Below are 16161 nucleotides of genomic sequence, written 5' to 3'. Positions count from 1 at the left end.
TGCTCTGACTTTATTGAACTTTAAAAAAATAAAAATGAACGAACTTAAATTAACACTTAAAATTGTACACAGCGTTAACTTAAAAAGTAACAGACGGCCGGTTGACGAAATACGTCACCAACCTGCGAAGACAACCATCTGCGGTGCGGTTGGGGATGCACAAGGCAGAGAGTTTGAGACGTGAACAGTCGTGGTCTGTGATGAGATCTCGATGCTTGAAACACAAACCTCGAGTCTTCCTGTGCCACTGACGGATGGGGGGGGGGGGGGGAGGCACATGCATTGACATGGGGGGGGGGTCCAAAAGCCCCACAAGTATTTACACAAGTGCTTGGCTCATCACTCTCAACAGATGCCTGTTGCAGCGATGGTAATTCTCCTTCACAGAGATCTATTTGCAGTGACCAGCATTCACCAAGAGAGATCTGTTAAAGCAGTGTTCTTCACATTTTCAGAGGGGGGGTGGTACATTTGCCAATAAGGCATCATCAGTGTGAGGGCTGCCACACATTTGAAACCATTGGGGATTTCACGGCACGAAAGACCACCGGGGGCTTTGCAATGAAGAACGCTGAACTAGAACGCCATTCGCTCGCATGGAGCTCGCAAGCAGTTCCTGCCGGGTTGAGGCGCGGCCAAGGTGGCTTCGATGGGGGCGCGAGGTGGCGAGATTGCTACACGGATCTCCTCGAAAGGGAATGTTGGTTGCTCCAGCAGCAGAACGCAATGGGAATGGTTCCCGACCGATGCCCTTTTTGCAATGCTTCAAGTGTTTACAATAAGCGCCGGAATAAAATAAATTAAGTTACAGGTCCCACGAACGCGCGCACAGTGTACAAAAATAAAAAACTAAATCGAGGAACTCTGCGCGTTGACACATGGCAAAGAGACTTCATTGATGGAAGCAGCGGGGGAGAGATAAAGGTCCACTCTTTTACAATTAAAATAATTCACTCCCAACTGTTATAAGACTCATGTTAACAACTACGGTACGTTGCCTAGGAGGTGTGTTCGCAGCTTTTTAGTTTTTGTTTATAATCTTAAATGCGTCTATACACGGGTACTCTTTGGTTCTTTCGGTATTGTCACGTAGGTAGAAATTAAATCACGACGTTTCGGGTGCAACACAAGCGTCCGTAATCAGGTGGGACAACCACAGCAATTGTTTCTTGATTTATTTTCTACCGACGTGACTTTACCGAAAGAACCAACGAGTATGGATCCCTGTAGTCACGAAAACTTCAAACATAGATTATACACGGGTACCAAGCGGAAGAGAGAGAGAGATACAAGTCGGGGCACAGGTCAGTCTTTCGGCAAGCAGGTTTGCCAAACGTTGAATCCTTGCCGGCAAAACGAAACCCAACTCGTACAAACGTCTCAAAAAGGTCGTAAAGGTCGCAGTCGTAAAGCACTTCAAAGCGACATACATTACAAGCGAGGCAAGCCAGCCCAACACGACGACTTGTGTATATACAGTACAGGCATAATTTAAAGCAGTTGTTGGTGTATTGGAGTGTTTCATAGGCAAGGCAGTCCCTTTAGCGGCAACTGTGCGTACACGGGTTTCTAATGTATTGCATTTACAGCTGAACCTTAGAACAGTCCGTAGGTACCATTACAAGTTCGGCAAGCCATGTGGACTTCTCTGCAAGTGGCCCATATTTTAAAGAAGGCCGCAGCAACAGCGTTAATATAAAGGTGTGCGGGTCGGCCAGGTAAAGTGTCATAGGCTTGGAGTTTAAATCCGTTTCACAGCATCGCAAGCCAGCCACGCCAGCCTACTTCATGGAGCCTGTTGAAGTCGAACCATGTGTGTTGAGAGATTAGGGGGGTTTCCATAGGCCAGCTAGCTAGGGCGTTGTTAAGACGTGTACTTTAATGCAGTTATATACAGGAGTGGCGTTACGAGCTAGGCAAAGCCAGTCCATTTAAGTTATACATTTTTGTTGGCCTGTGCGTTTTCAAACATTGATTTCTCCAGTACAAAATAAAGTAATCAGACGAGTAATCAAGCAATCAGATTTTGTTCCAATTAAACCACCACGTATGGAATTACACGATACAAGTGAGAAATGCATTGTGTGTGTGTGTCTTGTGTGTGTGTCTTGTGTGTGTGTGTGTCTTGTGTGTCTTGTGTGTGTGTGTGTCTTGTGTGTGTGTCTTGTGTGTGTGTGTGTCTTGTGTGTGTGTGTGTGTCTTGTGTGTCTTGTGTCTTGTGTGTGTGTCGTGTGTGTGTGTCTTGTGTGTGTGTGTCTTGTGTGTGTGTCTTGTGTGTGTGTGTCTTGTGTGTGTGTGTCTTGTGTGTGTGTGTCTTGTGTGTGTGTGTCTTGTGTGTGTGTCTTGTGTGTGTGTGTCTTGTGTGTGTGTGTGTCTTGTGTCTGTGTGTGTGTCTTGTGTGTGTGTGTCTTGTGTGTGTGTCTTGTGTGTGTGTGTGTCTTGTGTGTGTGTGTCTTGTGTGTGTGTGTGTGTCTTGTGTGTGTGTGTGTGTCTTGTGTGTGTGTGTGTCTTGTGTGTGTGTGTCTTGTGTGTGTGTGTCTTGTGTGTTCGTGACGCGCTTCTGCTAATGGTCAGCGACGATTATCTGAACCGGTCCTGGGCCTCTCCTAGGTCGACTCAGCCTTAAACAAGTACCTGCTGCGGTGTGTAAACATCGCCACTGGGAAGACAAAGGCGGCCGGGCGTGGTGCTGCCCATCTTCCCCAGCCTTCGTAGGTGCTCACTAACAGCACTTTCCCCAGCAGTCTGTTAAAGTCTATCCGGGGGGATGTTTGTCTTTCGTGTACGCAGGCATGTGTCTGAGTGCACGTGCGCATGTGGCTGCCTGTGTGTGTGTGGCCACGTTGGAAGGCAAGGCAACAGACATTAGAATGGCTCAGAGCAGCGGCTGAATCGGGGCACAGTCGCGAATTGCAGCAGCACACAGCCAGGCACTCGCGCGGTCCTGTGCACAAACACCCCTCGCCGCACGCTCAACAAAGCAGGGGGGGGCAACGCTGTATCTCTCTCTCTCTCTCGAGCGACGAAGGGTCAGTCATCCCGCACGTCGCATCGCGGAGCGCGCAGTGCGACTGCACGCAACGAGACGTCGACCAAACCCGGTTGGCTACGCTCACGACACTCGCGCGCGCACGGATTATCCGCACGTTGAGAGTCGATTATTCGTGATATGTGCAAATTATATGGAAGTCATGCGCGCTTGCTCTGAGGCTCTCGGAGCAAACGACACAGTCCGGACAGAACAAACAACACAAACAAAACAATAGATTCTTGAATTGGATCACCACCCACCTTCTGCACGGTACAGTTTTGCCTCAACGTCCAGAGTTCAATTGTAATTTCCCCCCCTCTATTTCGTCAAACAACGACCTTGCCGTCGGTGCTCTCGCGATGTCATTCGCGAGAGCAGCAACAGTCGCCCCCCTCCCGCAGCTCGTGCAGTCGCGGCTGGGTCATCGCGTCGCCTCATCAGGGGAAAGGACCCGGAGGGCAAAACCCCCACGGAACCGGGGCACCCTTCTCTCACTGAGTCACTTCCCGCAAGGCCAACCTCCACCCAGCACCAGAGGGCAATCGTTCACGCGCTCGGCTCTACAAAAAGAAAGAGAAGCTCGCCACCTTGCCGACGCTCCGACAAAAAAAGAAACGTGTCATGAGACTCTGGTTGAAATGCCACCTCGGGTGGTGGAGGGTCTTGACAACACAAATCTGGCTAGATCATTATTCGCACCGAACATAGCCAACCGTGCTAATTGGATATGCGGGGAGGGGGGGGGGGTCAACAATTATTACTCGGCATAACCCAAAAATCACTCGTGAATAATTACATTTTTCTTAGGTTTTGTCGGTAAAGTCACGTAGGTAAAAATTTAAATTAATAAAAGTAAAATAAAAAATCACGACGTGATTTTATTTTATTTTAAAAATTAAAATTATTTTTATTTCACTTTTATTAATTTAAATTTTTTACCTACGTGACTTTACCGAAACAACCTAAGAATATCAATCCTTGCAGTCACGAAAGCTTCAAATCTAGAAATAATTACATTGGCTGCGAAAACCTCCGTGGTCGAGTTTAAACTTGTCCTTCCACGTCTGCTGGTCTGTGGTCACGTTAAACCAAGTGGCTGGCTGACCCCGTGGTCCGTGTGCTCACCCAGCCAGCTGGCACGGGGTCAACAGCTCCAACTGCCGCCACAGCCGTGCACGAGCATGCGGCGTTACGAGTGACCACAGCACACGGACACTCAGGTCGCGACGACTCGGGTCGCGAGTTAAACATCTCAATTGGGGAATGACTCGGCCCATCATCCCACCGGGGTTGATAAAGTCACACCACTTTGCAGAGGACAACGACTTGTTAACTTCCCACAGAGGACTGTCCCTGCCATGGGAATGCAGAATTTCCTCCACCGATTCTGGGTTGCCTAATGTTCGGTTAAATAAGGGTCCAAATGTAATGATGGGTCTCGATGGGCGTGTTCCTGTTCTATAGATTCAGAGGCTCTCTGCTGAAGTAAGAGCTTGTCTCCTTTGGCAACCCTAAGCAGTGCTGAAAATTCCACATTCCCATGATGAGGACCAGTTTATCCATAGCAAGCCCAATGCTGACTTCACTCAAAGCAGTACTCAATTTCTGACACCCAAGAGCAGGGCTTGGCAACCCGTGGCTCTGGAGCTGCAGGCGGCTCTCAAAGTGCGACTTCATGACGTGATTTATTAAGCGCCACCGCCTCGAATTCACGTGGCACTACGGCTCTTCAAATATATATATTGTTACCGAATCTGAAAAAAATGGCTATCCTTGTTATTTTGGTTGCTGACCTTCTGCCCGTGTCGACTCCAGAACGGGATTTGAACTTGCGACCCTCCGGAATGCGAACCGAGCGCCTCTTAGCACAGGCACCAGCCGAGTTAGCGGGCGCTGGTTCACGACAGCGAAGCGTGGGGCGAGCGGAGTGGCGGAACGGCGTTGCCCTCTTCTGCCCGGGAGGTTGACGGACGCGTGCTTAGCGAGCAGAGCACTGGTCACTTACCGACGTGCAATATATATATACACATAAAAATCAACGTAATAAATTAACGTATACACATTATGTACACGAGGGAAGGTAAATAAATGCTGTAAATAAAGTATACACAATTGCAGGCTTCCCTGGACGGAAAGCAAATGAACATTCAACACCAACGAGTTTAAACTTCGACAACAGAAACTCTTAACTCCGCGCCACCGACAGCCCTTGACTCGCGAGAGGACATCAAGCAGCACACGGCCCCACCAATCTCACAAAACAAACCCCCGGCGGCTTCACTCAACCCCTCCCGCCATTGCACTGTCGAACTGGAGCGATGAAAAGCACTTCTCCACCGTCGCACGCTCTAACCCGACCGCCCCACCACGAATTGCATCGTCCCAAAAAATGTTGTTGTGAACGATTTCGCTAAAGCCGTTCTGCATCGTCTCGTGTGCGCAGGGGCCCATGACCTTGCTCGTGCGAGAGGTTTTTATTTGTTACACAAATTAGCAGCTACCTTTAACTCACAGCAGTGAGTTTATCAGCTAAGGTTTCCACAACTGCAGCATTCACTCATCCAAGCAGCTGTACTTGGGTGTTTAAAACTATTAAGCATCACCGCTTGTATGGCCATCGTGACCAGGTTGAACTTGTAAAAGGAACCCGTGCAGGCCCAAGTTCTAACCTGGTAAGACCAGATGTTAGTAATTGGGTTAAATCTGGCTTTCATCTGGGTGGTCACCACCAAGCTCCACAATTTTATCCGAACCGGAGCGTGTCAGTGACCACCATATGAAAAAAATTAACTCCGTGACTCTGACCTCTTAAATATTCACAACTTCTTCAAACCGGTTGCATTTGCACTAAACGTTTAATAATAAAAAAAAAAACGAAAAAGGGTGGCAAAAAAAATGTAAACGTTGCCTTAATAAAACCTAAACCCCACTTGGCTGCAAATCTCCTCCTCGGGCACCTGGCTGAGCTGGCTCAAGAGAAGACGACAGCGACCGAGGGGCGACGCTTTGGGGCCTTCTACGGCATCCACGCAGACTACGTGACGTCGGAGACGACCACAAGTGGTCACGGTAGAGTGGGTTCTACCGCTGCGCAGGTTTTCGTGGTGTCGTTCTCCGATGCATTTTCTTGTACAATTCACTTCCTGAAGAAGCTGTCGGCGTGCAGAGAGGAAACGTCGGACGTCGTGCCGAGCAACGAACGTCTTTCTCAACCCCAAGGCGCATCGCAGCGCTCTACGTGGTTACATTAGTTCGGCGATTACGATGCCTCCATGGCGACAATTCATCTCTGGCGATTTTTTTTTACCAAAATCTGCCGCAACATGAGAACGCACGCCGCGGCACTCGGCACAACGGTTGGCAGAATCGATGGCTATCGAGTTGTAATTTACGAAACATGGTTGCTGAGAAGTCGCCCGCGATGAAAGCGGATTATCAGGTATAGCGGGGTCAATGGTCTCAGCCCGGTCAAAAATGACGGAACAAATGACGGCACAAAATTTGGTACGGCACTTGATTTGGCTAAATTATCAGCTCAGAATTGAAGTGATTTGTTTTACCGTCGTGCAGTGAACATTACTCTCATGTGTCAAGCCGGGTGCAACAAGTGCTGCTCCCTACCGTGCGGACGAGCAGAGGTCACGTGAATGAAGGTTATGGAGCAATGCCCTGGCCATTATGTCACCCTCAGATGTAATCAGAATACTGATATTTAGCATTTGTGATTTGCTTCCATTAAGAAAAAAAATTCCCAAGTGATTCCAACTCGATTAAAGTTGGGAAACGACCGTGTCGGCAACTTGGGTTCATGCGAGGAAAGCAGCGGAGAACACACAAATCACGGCTCACAGCCTGGGAGGGGTTGCAATTTGTGATGTTAAATTAACTTAGCAAATATTACATCGGCAATAAAATATTGTTTCATTTCGAGCGAAAAATGTGGGATTGTTATATTAATTATATGCGCTTGAATAATATGTAATCAGGGATTGTTTACTATTGAAAAGTCACCCTCCAAACACTCACCCTATAAACTCTTCCTCGACCTTCCCAGCCTCATGGTTCTTAGCCATGTGTCAAATGACTCGAGGGTTCACTGGAAATTTCATCTCAGCTGAAGAACTGGTACCCAGATGAACATGAAAATTAGTTTCTAGCATTGATTTAGTTCCAGAGGCAAGGCCGGATATCCAGAGACACGACTCAGCAATTCTATGCCTCATCCCCAAAATAACTTGACTCAGATATCCTTCAAATACAAGGCCTCTGCCACATGGAATGACACGGCTTCTGCCCCACGTGAATCATCCGTGATCGAGTTTCATTTCACATTTGTACGCTACGGCCAATGCTACTCATTTCACCACAACCTCACCGTCGCTCCATCATCCTGCGTCTCGTGTACACGTGGCAGGACCATTCGTAGCATCTCACCTACTCCAGAATGCACCACAACGGTAAAGATGTGTTTGCTCGACTCCTTCGAAACCTTCGTCATCAAAGTGCTTACGACAAAAATCACAAAGATGACTCATTTTTTGTCCTGTCCGGATCATTTAACTCAAGCAGCTCTCTTCCTTCAATCAATAACAACAGCTGCTGCTGCTGAAACAGCTCCGATGCTGTAACTCCGGGGCTGGCCACTCGCGGGGGCAATGTCGTGTGTTTTTATCGTACGCGGTCAACGCCAGCCCGCCGTTTTTTTTAATTCGCTAGCAAATCGGGGAATGATTGTCATGTCTTGTTTTCTAAAACATTTAAAACGTTAGCCGCGTGCATGCAGGTGCACGTAATGGACGCGCGATGGAATTGTTGTGAATTAAAATCCCATGTCGAGGGTAGCGAGATTCAGCCCCACGATTGCCATATCCTCCGTGGTGGAATAAAAGAAGTGTTCGCTTTGCGAGACATCAATGGGGCAGTTGTGCTGGAGAAACCGCTTCCGCCATGGGAAAGTGGAATTTACAAACCGCTGACCCAGAGCTGCCAATGGAGAGATGAGCGACAAATTAAATGCGCTGGACAATCATAAAACACGAAACCGCAATTGTTATCACCGCCTTGAAACAGACAACGCACAGAGGAACGCCATAGCCGTGCACAATGACCACTCTTTGACGTTTTCTAAGAAAGTGTTAACGGCAAAATTTGGTGAGTTTTCGGTAGTTTGTGCTTGTACACCGATGCCAATGCAGACCCTGGTGAAATATTCGTAATGCCATTTTGTCGCTTCAATGTGCGTCGATGTCAGTCAACGTAAACGTCTTCACGGGCAACCACTCGGGCGCCCAAAAAAACCACGAGAGCGATTTTAACGTCGGAACGCAAATTCACTCAACTCAAAGCTGCCTCACCGCGTGGCCGACCTAAACAAAGCATGCGCTCGTGGCTTTTATAAGTTTGCTTAAGCTCTACAACAGGTAAGGCCCACTGAGCTATACAACTCTTTTTTTAGAAGTGACCGAGCCACACATGACAGCTCAACTAAGTGGCTTATCGCGTGCAAATTTACAGCAGCAAACAACGTATGTTTATAAATGTGGAAGGGAAGCCCAAAGAAATATCCACGCGACCATGGGGAGAGAGACATGCAACCACCAAATATACAGGCATCAGTCGGGATCGAATCCATGACCTCCTGTATACCAGGCGAGGTAGTTAACATCTCACCACCGCGGCGCCAATTTGGAACATCAGCAATGCACTCTCATTCTGCACATTACCTACAACAGGGGCTAAAGGCGCTGTGAAATTCACAGAACCGCGTCTCAGTTCATCCCAACTTTGGCTTCTCAGCCTTGCGATTACAATGTCAACGAATTGCGGAAGAGTACAAACGTGCAGATTTGCTGCAACGAAAATTACCGACACGTAAATACGGGAGGGCGTTAGGCGCACGGTCACCATACTGCCGTGATGCGTGCGGATGTGAGGCCTACCTCTGGGATGCAGACGTACGTGCGTCGCTATCTGCGCACACGCGCGGTGCATGGGGTGACGCACTCAACAATGGGCTGCGAATCGCGATCCGAGTGGCCACAGAGAGGTTACGGTGTCCTGCAAACTGCCTGCGAATTGTGTGTAGGTGCTACTTATGCGTACTGTGTACATGCACACATGCCAGCCGACTTGCAACCCTGCATGTGTCCGTGCGTGCAAATGGGCACGTGTCTTCACGCGTACACTCATGCATGTGTGTGTGCGCCATCACGTTAAGTAGTGCCGAGCGATACAGGCAACCACAATGCCGGAACATGAGGGACACTGCGATACGCACACGTACCGAAGGCCATCTTGGGTATCGCTTAGCAAGCAACATCTGAGAATTGCCAAGCACAAAAATACTGGGCCATTGTACACACACGCTTAAAAAAAATGTTTGCGCAATATCAATAAAATGACTTTTCCTCAGCAATACCATGGTAATTCAACAATAATTCCCTGCTCAAGCGAGCGGCGCTCATTTTATCAACGTTGAAGTGATAACAACGATGGTGGAACACAATATGACCGGCGACTGGGAGTTGAGCTCTTGAACCATGCGATGGCGAGTGGAGCGCTCTGCAGCGCAACTTGACCGGTCGTCGTTCGGTTTCGCGGTCACGCCAACGGTGCTCTCCCGACACCGCATCAACGACGAGCGTCGTCAGTTCCGGTGTCGTGGGCGTCGTCTCCGACAACCGCAGGTATCGCTCAGCGCTACCGCACGCCTATATACACACACGCGCGTACTGGCGATCCAACGCTCATCACATCTGCAGCGTAAATTACAGTGAACGAAGTCCGTTTCTAAACCCAAACATCGGCATCAAGCAATGCCGACCTCTCAACACTCCTCCCCTTTCCCACAATGCTGCGCAAATTGTCAAACCTTACATCAGGTTTTCACTGCGTGCAAATGCTTTCTTCTGGTTGAATTAGCCTAGGAGAGGCCCAGGGCAGATGTTGTGCATCACAACTTGGAAGTGAACTTAAGTCGCTGGGATTGAAGCGCACTGCGCAAACCGCTACGCAGTAGCTCCTCACTCGCACGCACACACAGACACAGACACGCTCACAAGACACACTCAAGACCCACGCGTACGCACACGTGACCTTGGAAGCTAGCAGTTCTCGCGAGGCAAGCGGAGCTTACGGGCGCCAGGTCGCCGGGCTATCTGCTCAGCTTGCTGCTGCGCTTGGGCCTCCCGTCCCTTACAGCGGCCGTCGCCGCCCTCTGCCCGACGATTGCTCCGCCGGCGACGAGCGGCTGACCGGCCGAGCCAAACCGCCCGGCGGTGCCGGCAGAAGTGGCGGTAGCAGCGCTTGCTTTAGAGGACACGCCGGCCCGTGCGGAGGTTCTGCGAGCGGATCCGGATACGTTGGAGGAGGAGCCAGGCCGGGCCTGGGAGGCCGTGCCGGTACCTCGCTGCGTGGCGGTGGTTGTTGTTGCGGCGGCGGCGGTGGGTCGGTGCTGCCGAGGACGTTGGGGCCCTGGCCGGGCGGGAGGAGGAGGGAGGCGACGAGGAGGAGAGGGCGCCGTGTGATGGCGAGCGGGAGGGGCGGCCGGGCGCGAGGGAGTCGGAGTGCGGCTCCGCGTGGTGACGCGAGTCCAGCCTGGAGGGCGGCAGCTTGTAGCGGCGCAGCCTGTGTTGCGCGCGCACACGACAAAGGCAAAGATATAACCGATTCTTGGGGGGGGAAGTGCTGTTGGCGAGCACCTGTTATTGTCGGCAAGGCACGCAAGGGTGCAGGTGGCCTTTAACGTGCTCATTAAAGGCCGAGTCGATCCAGGGGAGACTCCACACTGGTTAAGGTGTTCGTCACCGACGTTGGCTGAAATCGGGAATCGTGTCTTTGGGACCGTGGTGCAGTGCACTAAGGACAATTCCACACAATTCCCTATACCTCTGCTGTAGCAGACCGACAGAGATTGTAACATCCGTGCAAACCTGAAACCACATTGGGGCTCTGCAAACTTCTTCTCGGTGTGCCTGGCAAAGCAATGTTGAATAATATTCACAAGTATGACTACATAATCCGTACAGTTCCACTTCTTAAGAAAGGGTGACCAACTGGGCATCCTTACAACACTGCAGAGCCTGTCCTGTGGTCTAGGAGGTTGGGATGTACGTATTATGTTGAACTTTTTTCACACCGTGCTTAGTCAACTGTGCTAATTGGAGGTGCGGGATGATAGCGTGGAGTGCAGGCTGCACACAATCGCCTTGGGGGGGTCACCTCCACCCCAGGCGCATTACCCAGTCGCAGGCTCCAGGATCTTTCTCCGCACCTCCTCGGCAGATGGCACCACACCGACCGGCCACTTACCCCACCAATACCAATACCTGCCATTCGCCACCAAGTGACGGTAACATCACCATGGCGCGCGTGCCTGGCCAGGTGCACTTTGAGGCCACGTCAAGTGTCGAATGCTTGCTGACAGGAGGTCACGGGACAGACCCAGGCATCATGGGTTGACCGAGATGACTGGCAGACGCACCAGCTGTGCCCCCTAATGTGCCAACTTACCCCACGCACGCACACACTCGGTGGAGGTTTGCCCATCGCTCACCGTGACTCCAGGGCCGGTCGGGCCGGCGGGCGCCCGGGAGGCGGCCGCGGCACGAACGCACGCGGCGACGACGGCGCTCGCGACGACAGCGACAGCGACACAGACCCCCCTCCTCCTGCCGCCGCCGCCGCCCCATCCCCGCTTGGCGTCACGGGCCGTGGAATCCGGCTACGTTTGCCTCCGCCGGCACTGCCGAGCCGTCTGGAAGGGGAACCCGGCCTGGCGGCGGGGGGTGGCGACAATGATGACGACGGCGCCGGTGAGCGCGATGGCGCCAGCGGCGGTGGTGACGAAGGAGACGGGGGCGAGGAGGAGGTGGCGGCGGTGGCGGCGGCGGTGGCGGCAGTGGGAGCGAGGGCGATCGGCGAAGCCGCCTCGGTGTCCGGGCGCGCGTCGCCCTCGGCAAGCAGCAGCAGCGACACGTGGAGCCGCTGCTGCTGCTGCTGCCGCCGCTGCCGCTGCTGCTGCGGGAGCCGCCCCACGCCCTTCTTCATGCGCAGCAGCTGCTCCTTGGCCGAAGGTGGCGGAGGTGAGGAGAGCTCCGAGGCGGATTCGTTCCGGCTCGATTCCCACCCACGGAGGAGGAGGGGCAAGCCGTCGTGCAGCGAGCGTTGTTTGGCGTCGCCCTCCGCGTCCGAAAAGACGTCCGGCTCGGCTCCGTTGAGCGCCGCCGGGCTTTCCGAGCGAGGCTCCGCCTGAGCAGAAGGTCAAGGTCAGGAGGTCGCCGAGTGCAACGCCGGTGATTGTACCACAACATTGAGGGCATCGCTGCCTTCCTTTCTCACGACCCAGAAATGTGTTGGGACAGTTAGGTTCTTATAAGTGACAAGATCAAATTTAACCCCTCTATTTAATACCGAAGACAGGAGGATTTCTCCACAATTCTGGCTGTCGACTGACGAGGCTGGGTGTAATTCCCGGCAAAACATCACAGTACTTGAATTGTAAATCTTATGGCTTTACTCTCCAACACGCCGGTGTGCTGAACTAGTAACTAATTGGTATGTTTTGTTTACGTGACAAACCTTACTAATTGGCTGTCAGGTTGTGGCAGGTTTAACGACACATTTTTATGCGATTCTAACCCAAAAAAAAACTATTATGGATACCTTCTTATAATTCTATTACTACTAATAATAATGCCATTTATTTACGCAGTAAAGTCTCACTGAGATCTTGTGCATTTGGGATGTTTGGCCAGTTCTCTGAACGAGTGTTTGGCGTGTTGGGAGGTAGTTGGAGAACCCAGAGAAAGATCGTGCACATTTATTCGGTCTCGTTTGGTGCACACAGAAATGGCCACGAGAAACGAAATCCCAGAATTTCTTCTCAAGTCCCCTACACACGCCTCTCACCCCCCCATACCACCCCCTTCTTACTTGGCCTGTACGTAGTGTAATCCACACGTCCAGCAAACCAACGTTGTTCATTCTCAAAAGCTGGTAAAGCCGCATGAAGCGACATTTGATAACATTTTGTGCCTCCTCAGATCACTGGATCAGCACCGCTCTAAACCCCACTCTGAATTCTGCTTTCAGCCATCCGCCAACAAAACCAGATGCTCGTTGGTCTCAGCCTGGGCACCGATGGCCACGCACACACACAACAACCTCGCCGTAATCAAGTCCCTCACCCTCCACTTGTCTCCGCCCGTCTCCGACGTCGCTAAGGAATGGACGCCGGCCTCTTCTCGCATCGCTGGCCTCCTCCCTGGCGGCGCCGGCTGTGCCGCGGCCTCCGACCCGGCCACCGCCCCTCCGGCGCCACCGCCGCTGCCGGACATCCTGTCCGGAACGCTCCGAACCGTCTCGGCCTCGGACTCGGAGTCGCCGTGGTGGTCGTGGCGTCGAGCTTGGCGGTGGCGGCCTCGCCGCTCGCTCCGGTTGGGGTTCCTATCGAGGTCGCAGGCGGCGGGGTCCGGCAGGCCGTCATCGGCCGGCTCCGAGGGCGGCCCCGCTGCGTGCCGGCGGGCCGGGCGCACGCCCAGCTGCGTCGTCTCGGCGATGGCCGCGAACGTGCGCTCCACCCGGGTGAGCGGCGCCGACTCCCCTCCCGGCGTCCGGATCGGCACGGAAGCGGCGGCGGCGGCCGGACCGAGTTCCGCGGCGAGGGCAGACGACAGGGTCGCGGGTTCCGACGTGTTACACGCGCCGCCGCCGGTGCTGCTGAAGCCACCCCTCTGAGCTGCGTTTTCCACTGTGGCGCCACCAGCAGCAGCAGCAGCAGGCTTCTGTTTGTCCTCTGCGCCGTCTGAGTTTGGCGCCGCTTGCCGTGCCGACACGACGGTGAGCGAGGGGTCGTTGTCGGTAACGGGCGGGGCGGCTCTCGCTCGCCCACGCTCGCCGTCGCAAGGTCGCTCCGGCTCCATGTCACCCTTGACTGCCCCTTGCACGGCCAGCACAGGAACGCTTTCCTCGTCCTCTGCCACCTTTTCCTCCACAGCCTCCTTTTTCTCCTCGTCCGTTCCTCGTCTCCCACCGTCCTCGATAATCTGGGCCGAGTCCTGGATGGCGTCGATAAAGGAAAAATAAGTTAACACCTCATCACGATGGCGAGATGTTAACTACCTCGCTTGGTATGCTTGAGAATGTGGGTTCGAGACCAACTCTGACGTCTGCTGTATATTTGGAGTTTGCATTTTCTCCCCGTGGATTTTTCTCCGGGTCCTGCGGTTTTTCCCTCCACATTTACAATCAACGTGCGTTTAGAGTATTTGGCTGCTATAAATTTCGACATAAGTCACTTCAGTTGAGCTATCATTCGTGGCCAGGTTGCTTCTGAAGAAAAGCTATATAGCTCAGTTTTAGTAAAAAACATTTAGTTTAGTTTAATTATGAAGTTATGACCAAGGAAACTAAAGGTCTCCTTTTTAAAGCTGAGACCAGAAACTGGAACCACTTTTGAATTCAAAAGGTGCGTGTTAAGTCACAGACGATCGTAAATCATGATGGACTACTTGATGCACAAACTAAAATGGAGTGCATGGAAACTGATGCCGAACGTATAATAATGACATGTTATTCACAAATATATCTAGAGCTTATTTCATACCGTACGTAGCCAACCGTGTTAATCGGAGGTGTGGGGGAAAGACAACAAACTAAACACAAAATGCAGTTCTAAACAACTTAGTTTTTCAATCTAAATTTAGAAGTACACAGCTTCAGTGTCTTACTAATATCGGAAGGTGGTGTCATTTCGTGCAAATTGCACATCAATAAGCTGTAGACTTTGTAACGTGGACAGTTTTCGCAGGGAGGCATTGAAAACCAGACAAGCAGGAAGGCAGCCAAAACCGGCACCACCAGATGCCCAACCTCTGTGGTCCTAGATTGGTGTGTTGAGCCAACTCCATTAACACATTCCTGCGGAGGGAGCTGGTAGGAACGTTGGGTTGCTCGGTCAATGGCCAGGGTCAACGGCGGCGTGGTGTATTCCGCAAATATGCCCGACTGTGAGGGCGGGCACAAGCCGGCGTGAGCAGGTTAAAAGTTGAGTTTTATAAGGGCACCACGGGGTGACCAGCCCCTCCCCACCCAGCCCCACCCCTCCCACCCCCCACCCAGCCCCTCTACAGCCCCTCCCTCCCCACCCAGCCCCTCCCCACCCTCCCCTCTCCACCCAGCCCCACCCCTCCCATTTTTGGATGCACGACGGACGGACACAATAATCCCCTGTGGGCTGATGTAACCAGGAGGTTCCTACCAGTCTTTAATATGGCTCAACGAGCAACTGGATCGAACGATCGATCCAACCTGCTAGTCGATTACATCAACCGATGACATCTACTGGTTGGAGCCAATTGTTAATCTTAATTTCCAAAGTCGACCAGTCAGCCAAGGCCGCCGCCCGCCGCCCCCCGCCGCCGGCGACGACGCCTCTACCGACCGGTAAAGGCTGCGTCGCTGCAAGGGCCCGGCTCTGCTCCGGCTCCCTCTCCTGGACATCGCGCTGGTGTTGTGATGCAGGGGGTTGCGCGGCCGCGTGAAGGAGCGGCGGCACCTCACGCGCCGTGGGCGGCCGTAGCGGAGGCAGCGGTGGAGGCACCTCCCAGCCACTCGACAGCTGCACAAACACACGTGCGCATCGTCACGTGGTGCTCAAGGTACGATGGGAGCCGGTCTTCATTTGTAATGTTTGTTCACGTTGATAAAGTATATGTCCGCAACGGTGGGTATTCCCGAAGTTTACTTTGTTCACGCCAAGCGAGAAGTCAGAGTGACCTGGGGCATTAGTCTGCCAGTAAGGGACAATGATTGCCATGCATTATTGCACTTTGTTTAATTTGTGGCCAATTTTCGAATTTGGAAAATGTGGGCCCTTTGGTGCCGGCACACAACCGGCCTACTCTTGCGAATGACTTCGGGGGATCTCCAATGTCCACTGTGAAGTAGGCGGCCTGTGGTATTTTCACGGTTAATCCGACCTCGGTGTTAATCGGGGCGACCGCTGGATTCGAACGGTGAACCTCTGCAACAACAAGTGGCAAACGCAACCACGGGCGCATGTCACCGCACCACAAGTGGAACCGTGTGAGGTTGAATTGCAACAGTAGGGTGGGAAAGAGCTTCATGAG

The 16161-nt window shown here is 52.3% G+C and overlaps 1 protein-coding gene across 4 annotated transcripts in view; it reads right to left on the bottom strand.

Moving 5' to 3' along the window:
- Positions 1–100: 100 nt before the first annotated feature.
- The window catches only part of LOC133352669 (tau-tubulin kinase 1-like), a 46307-nt gene continuing 30246 nt past the window's right edge, over positions 101–16161 (bottom strand). For 2 of the 4 annotated variants that reach the window (XM_061568450.1, XM_061568452.1), the window contains exons 15-19: positions 15474–15650; positions 13219–14088; positions 11586–12280; positions 10436–10657; positions 101–247 (exon numbers count right to left, since the gene is read on the bottom strand). In XM_061568450.1, the coding sequence (XP_061424434.1) occupies positions 115–247; positions 10436–10657; positions 11586–12280; positions 13219–14088; positions 15474–15650 (2097 nt within the window). In that variant the 3' untranslated portion in view covers positions 101–114. Of the gene's footprint in view, positions 10658–11585; positions 12281–13218; positions 14089–15473; positions 15651–16161 lie in introns of all 4 variants that reach the window. The other 2 variants (XR_009756285.1, XM_061568451.1) reach the window with 2 other exon arrangements.

This window comes from Lethenteron reissneri, chromosome 41, assembly GCF_015708825.2.
Source record: "Lethenteron reissneri isolate LAM-NWPU_2019-01 chromosome 41, ASM1570882v1, whole genome shotgun sequence".
Classification (NCBI taxonomy): Eukaryota; Metazoa; Chordata; class Hyperoartia; order Petromyzontiformes; family Petromyzontidae; genus Lethenteron; species Lethenteron reissneri.
Note: the sequence above shows the minus strand (reverse complement) of the source record. Positions and strands in the feature narration are given on the sequence as shown.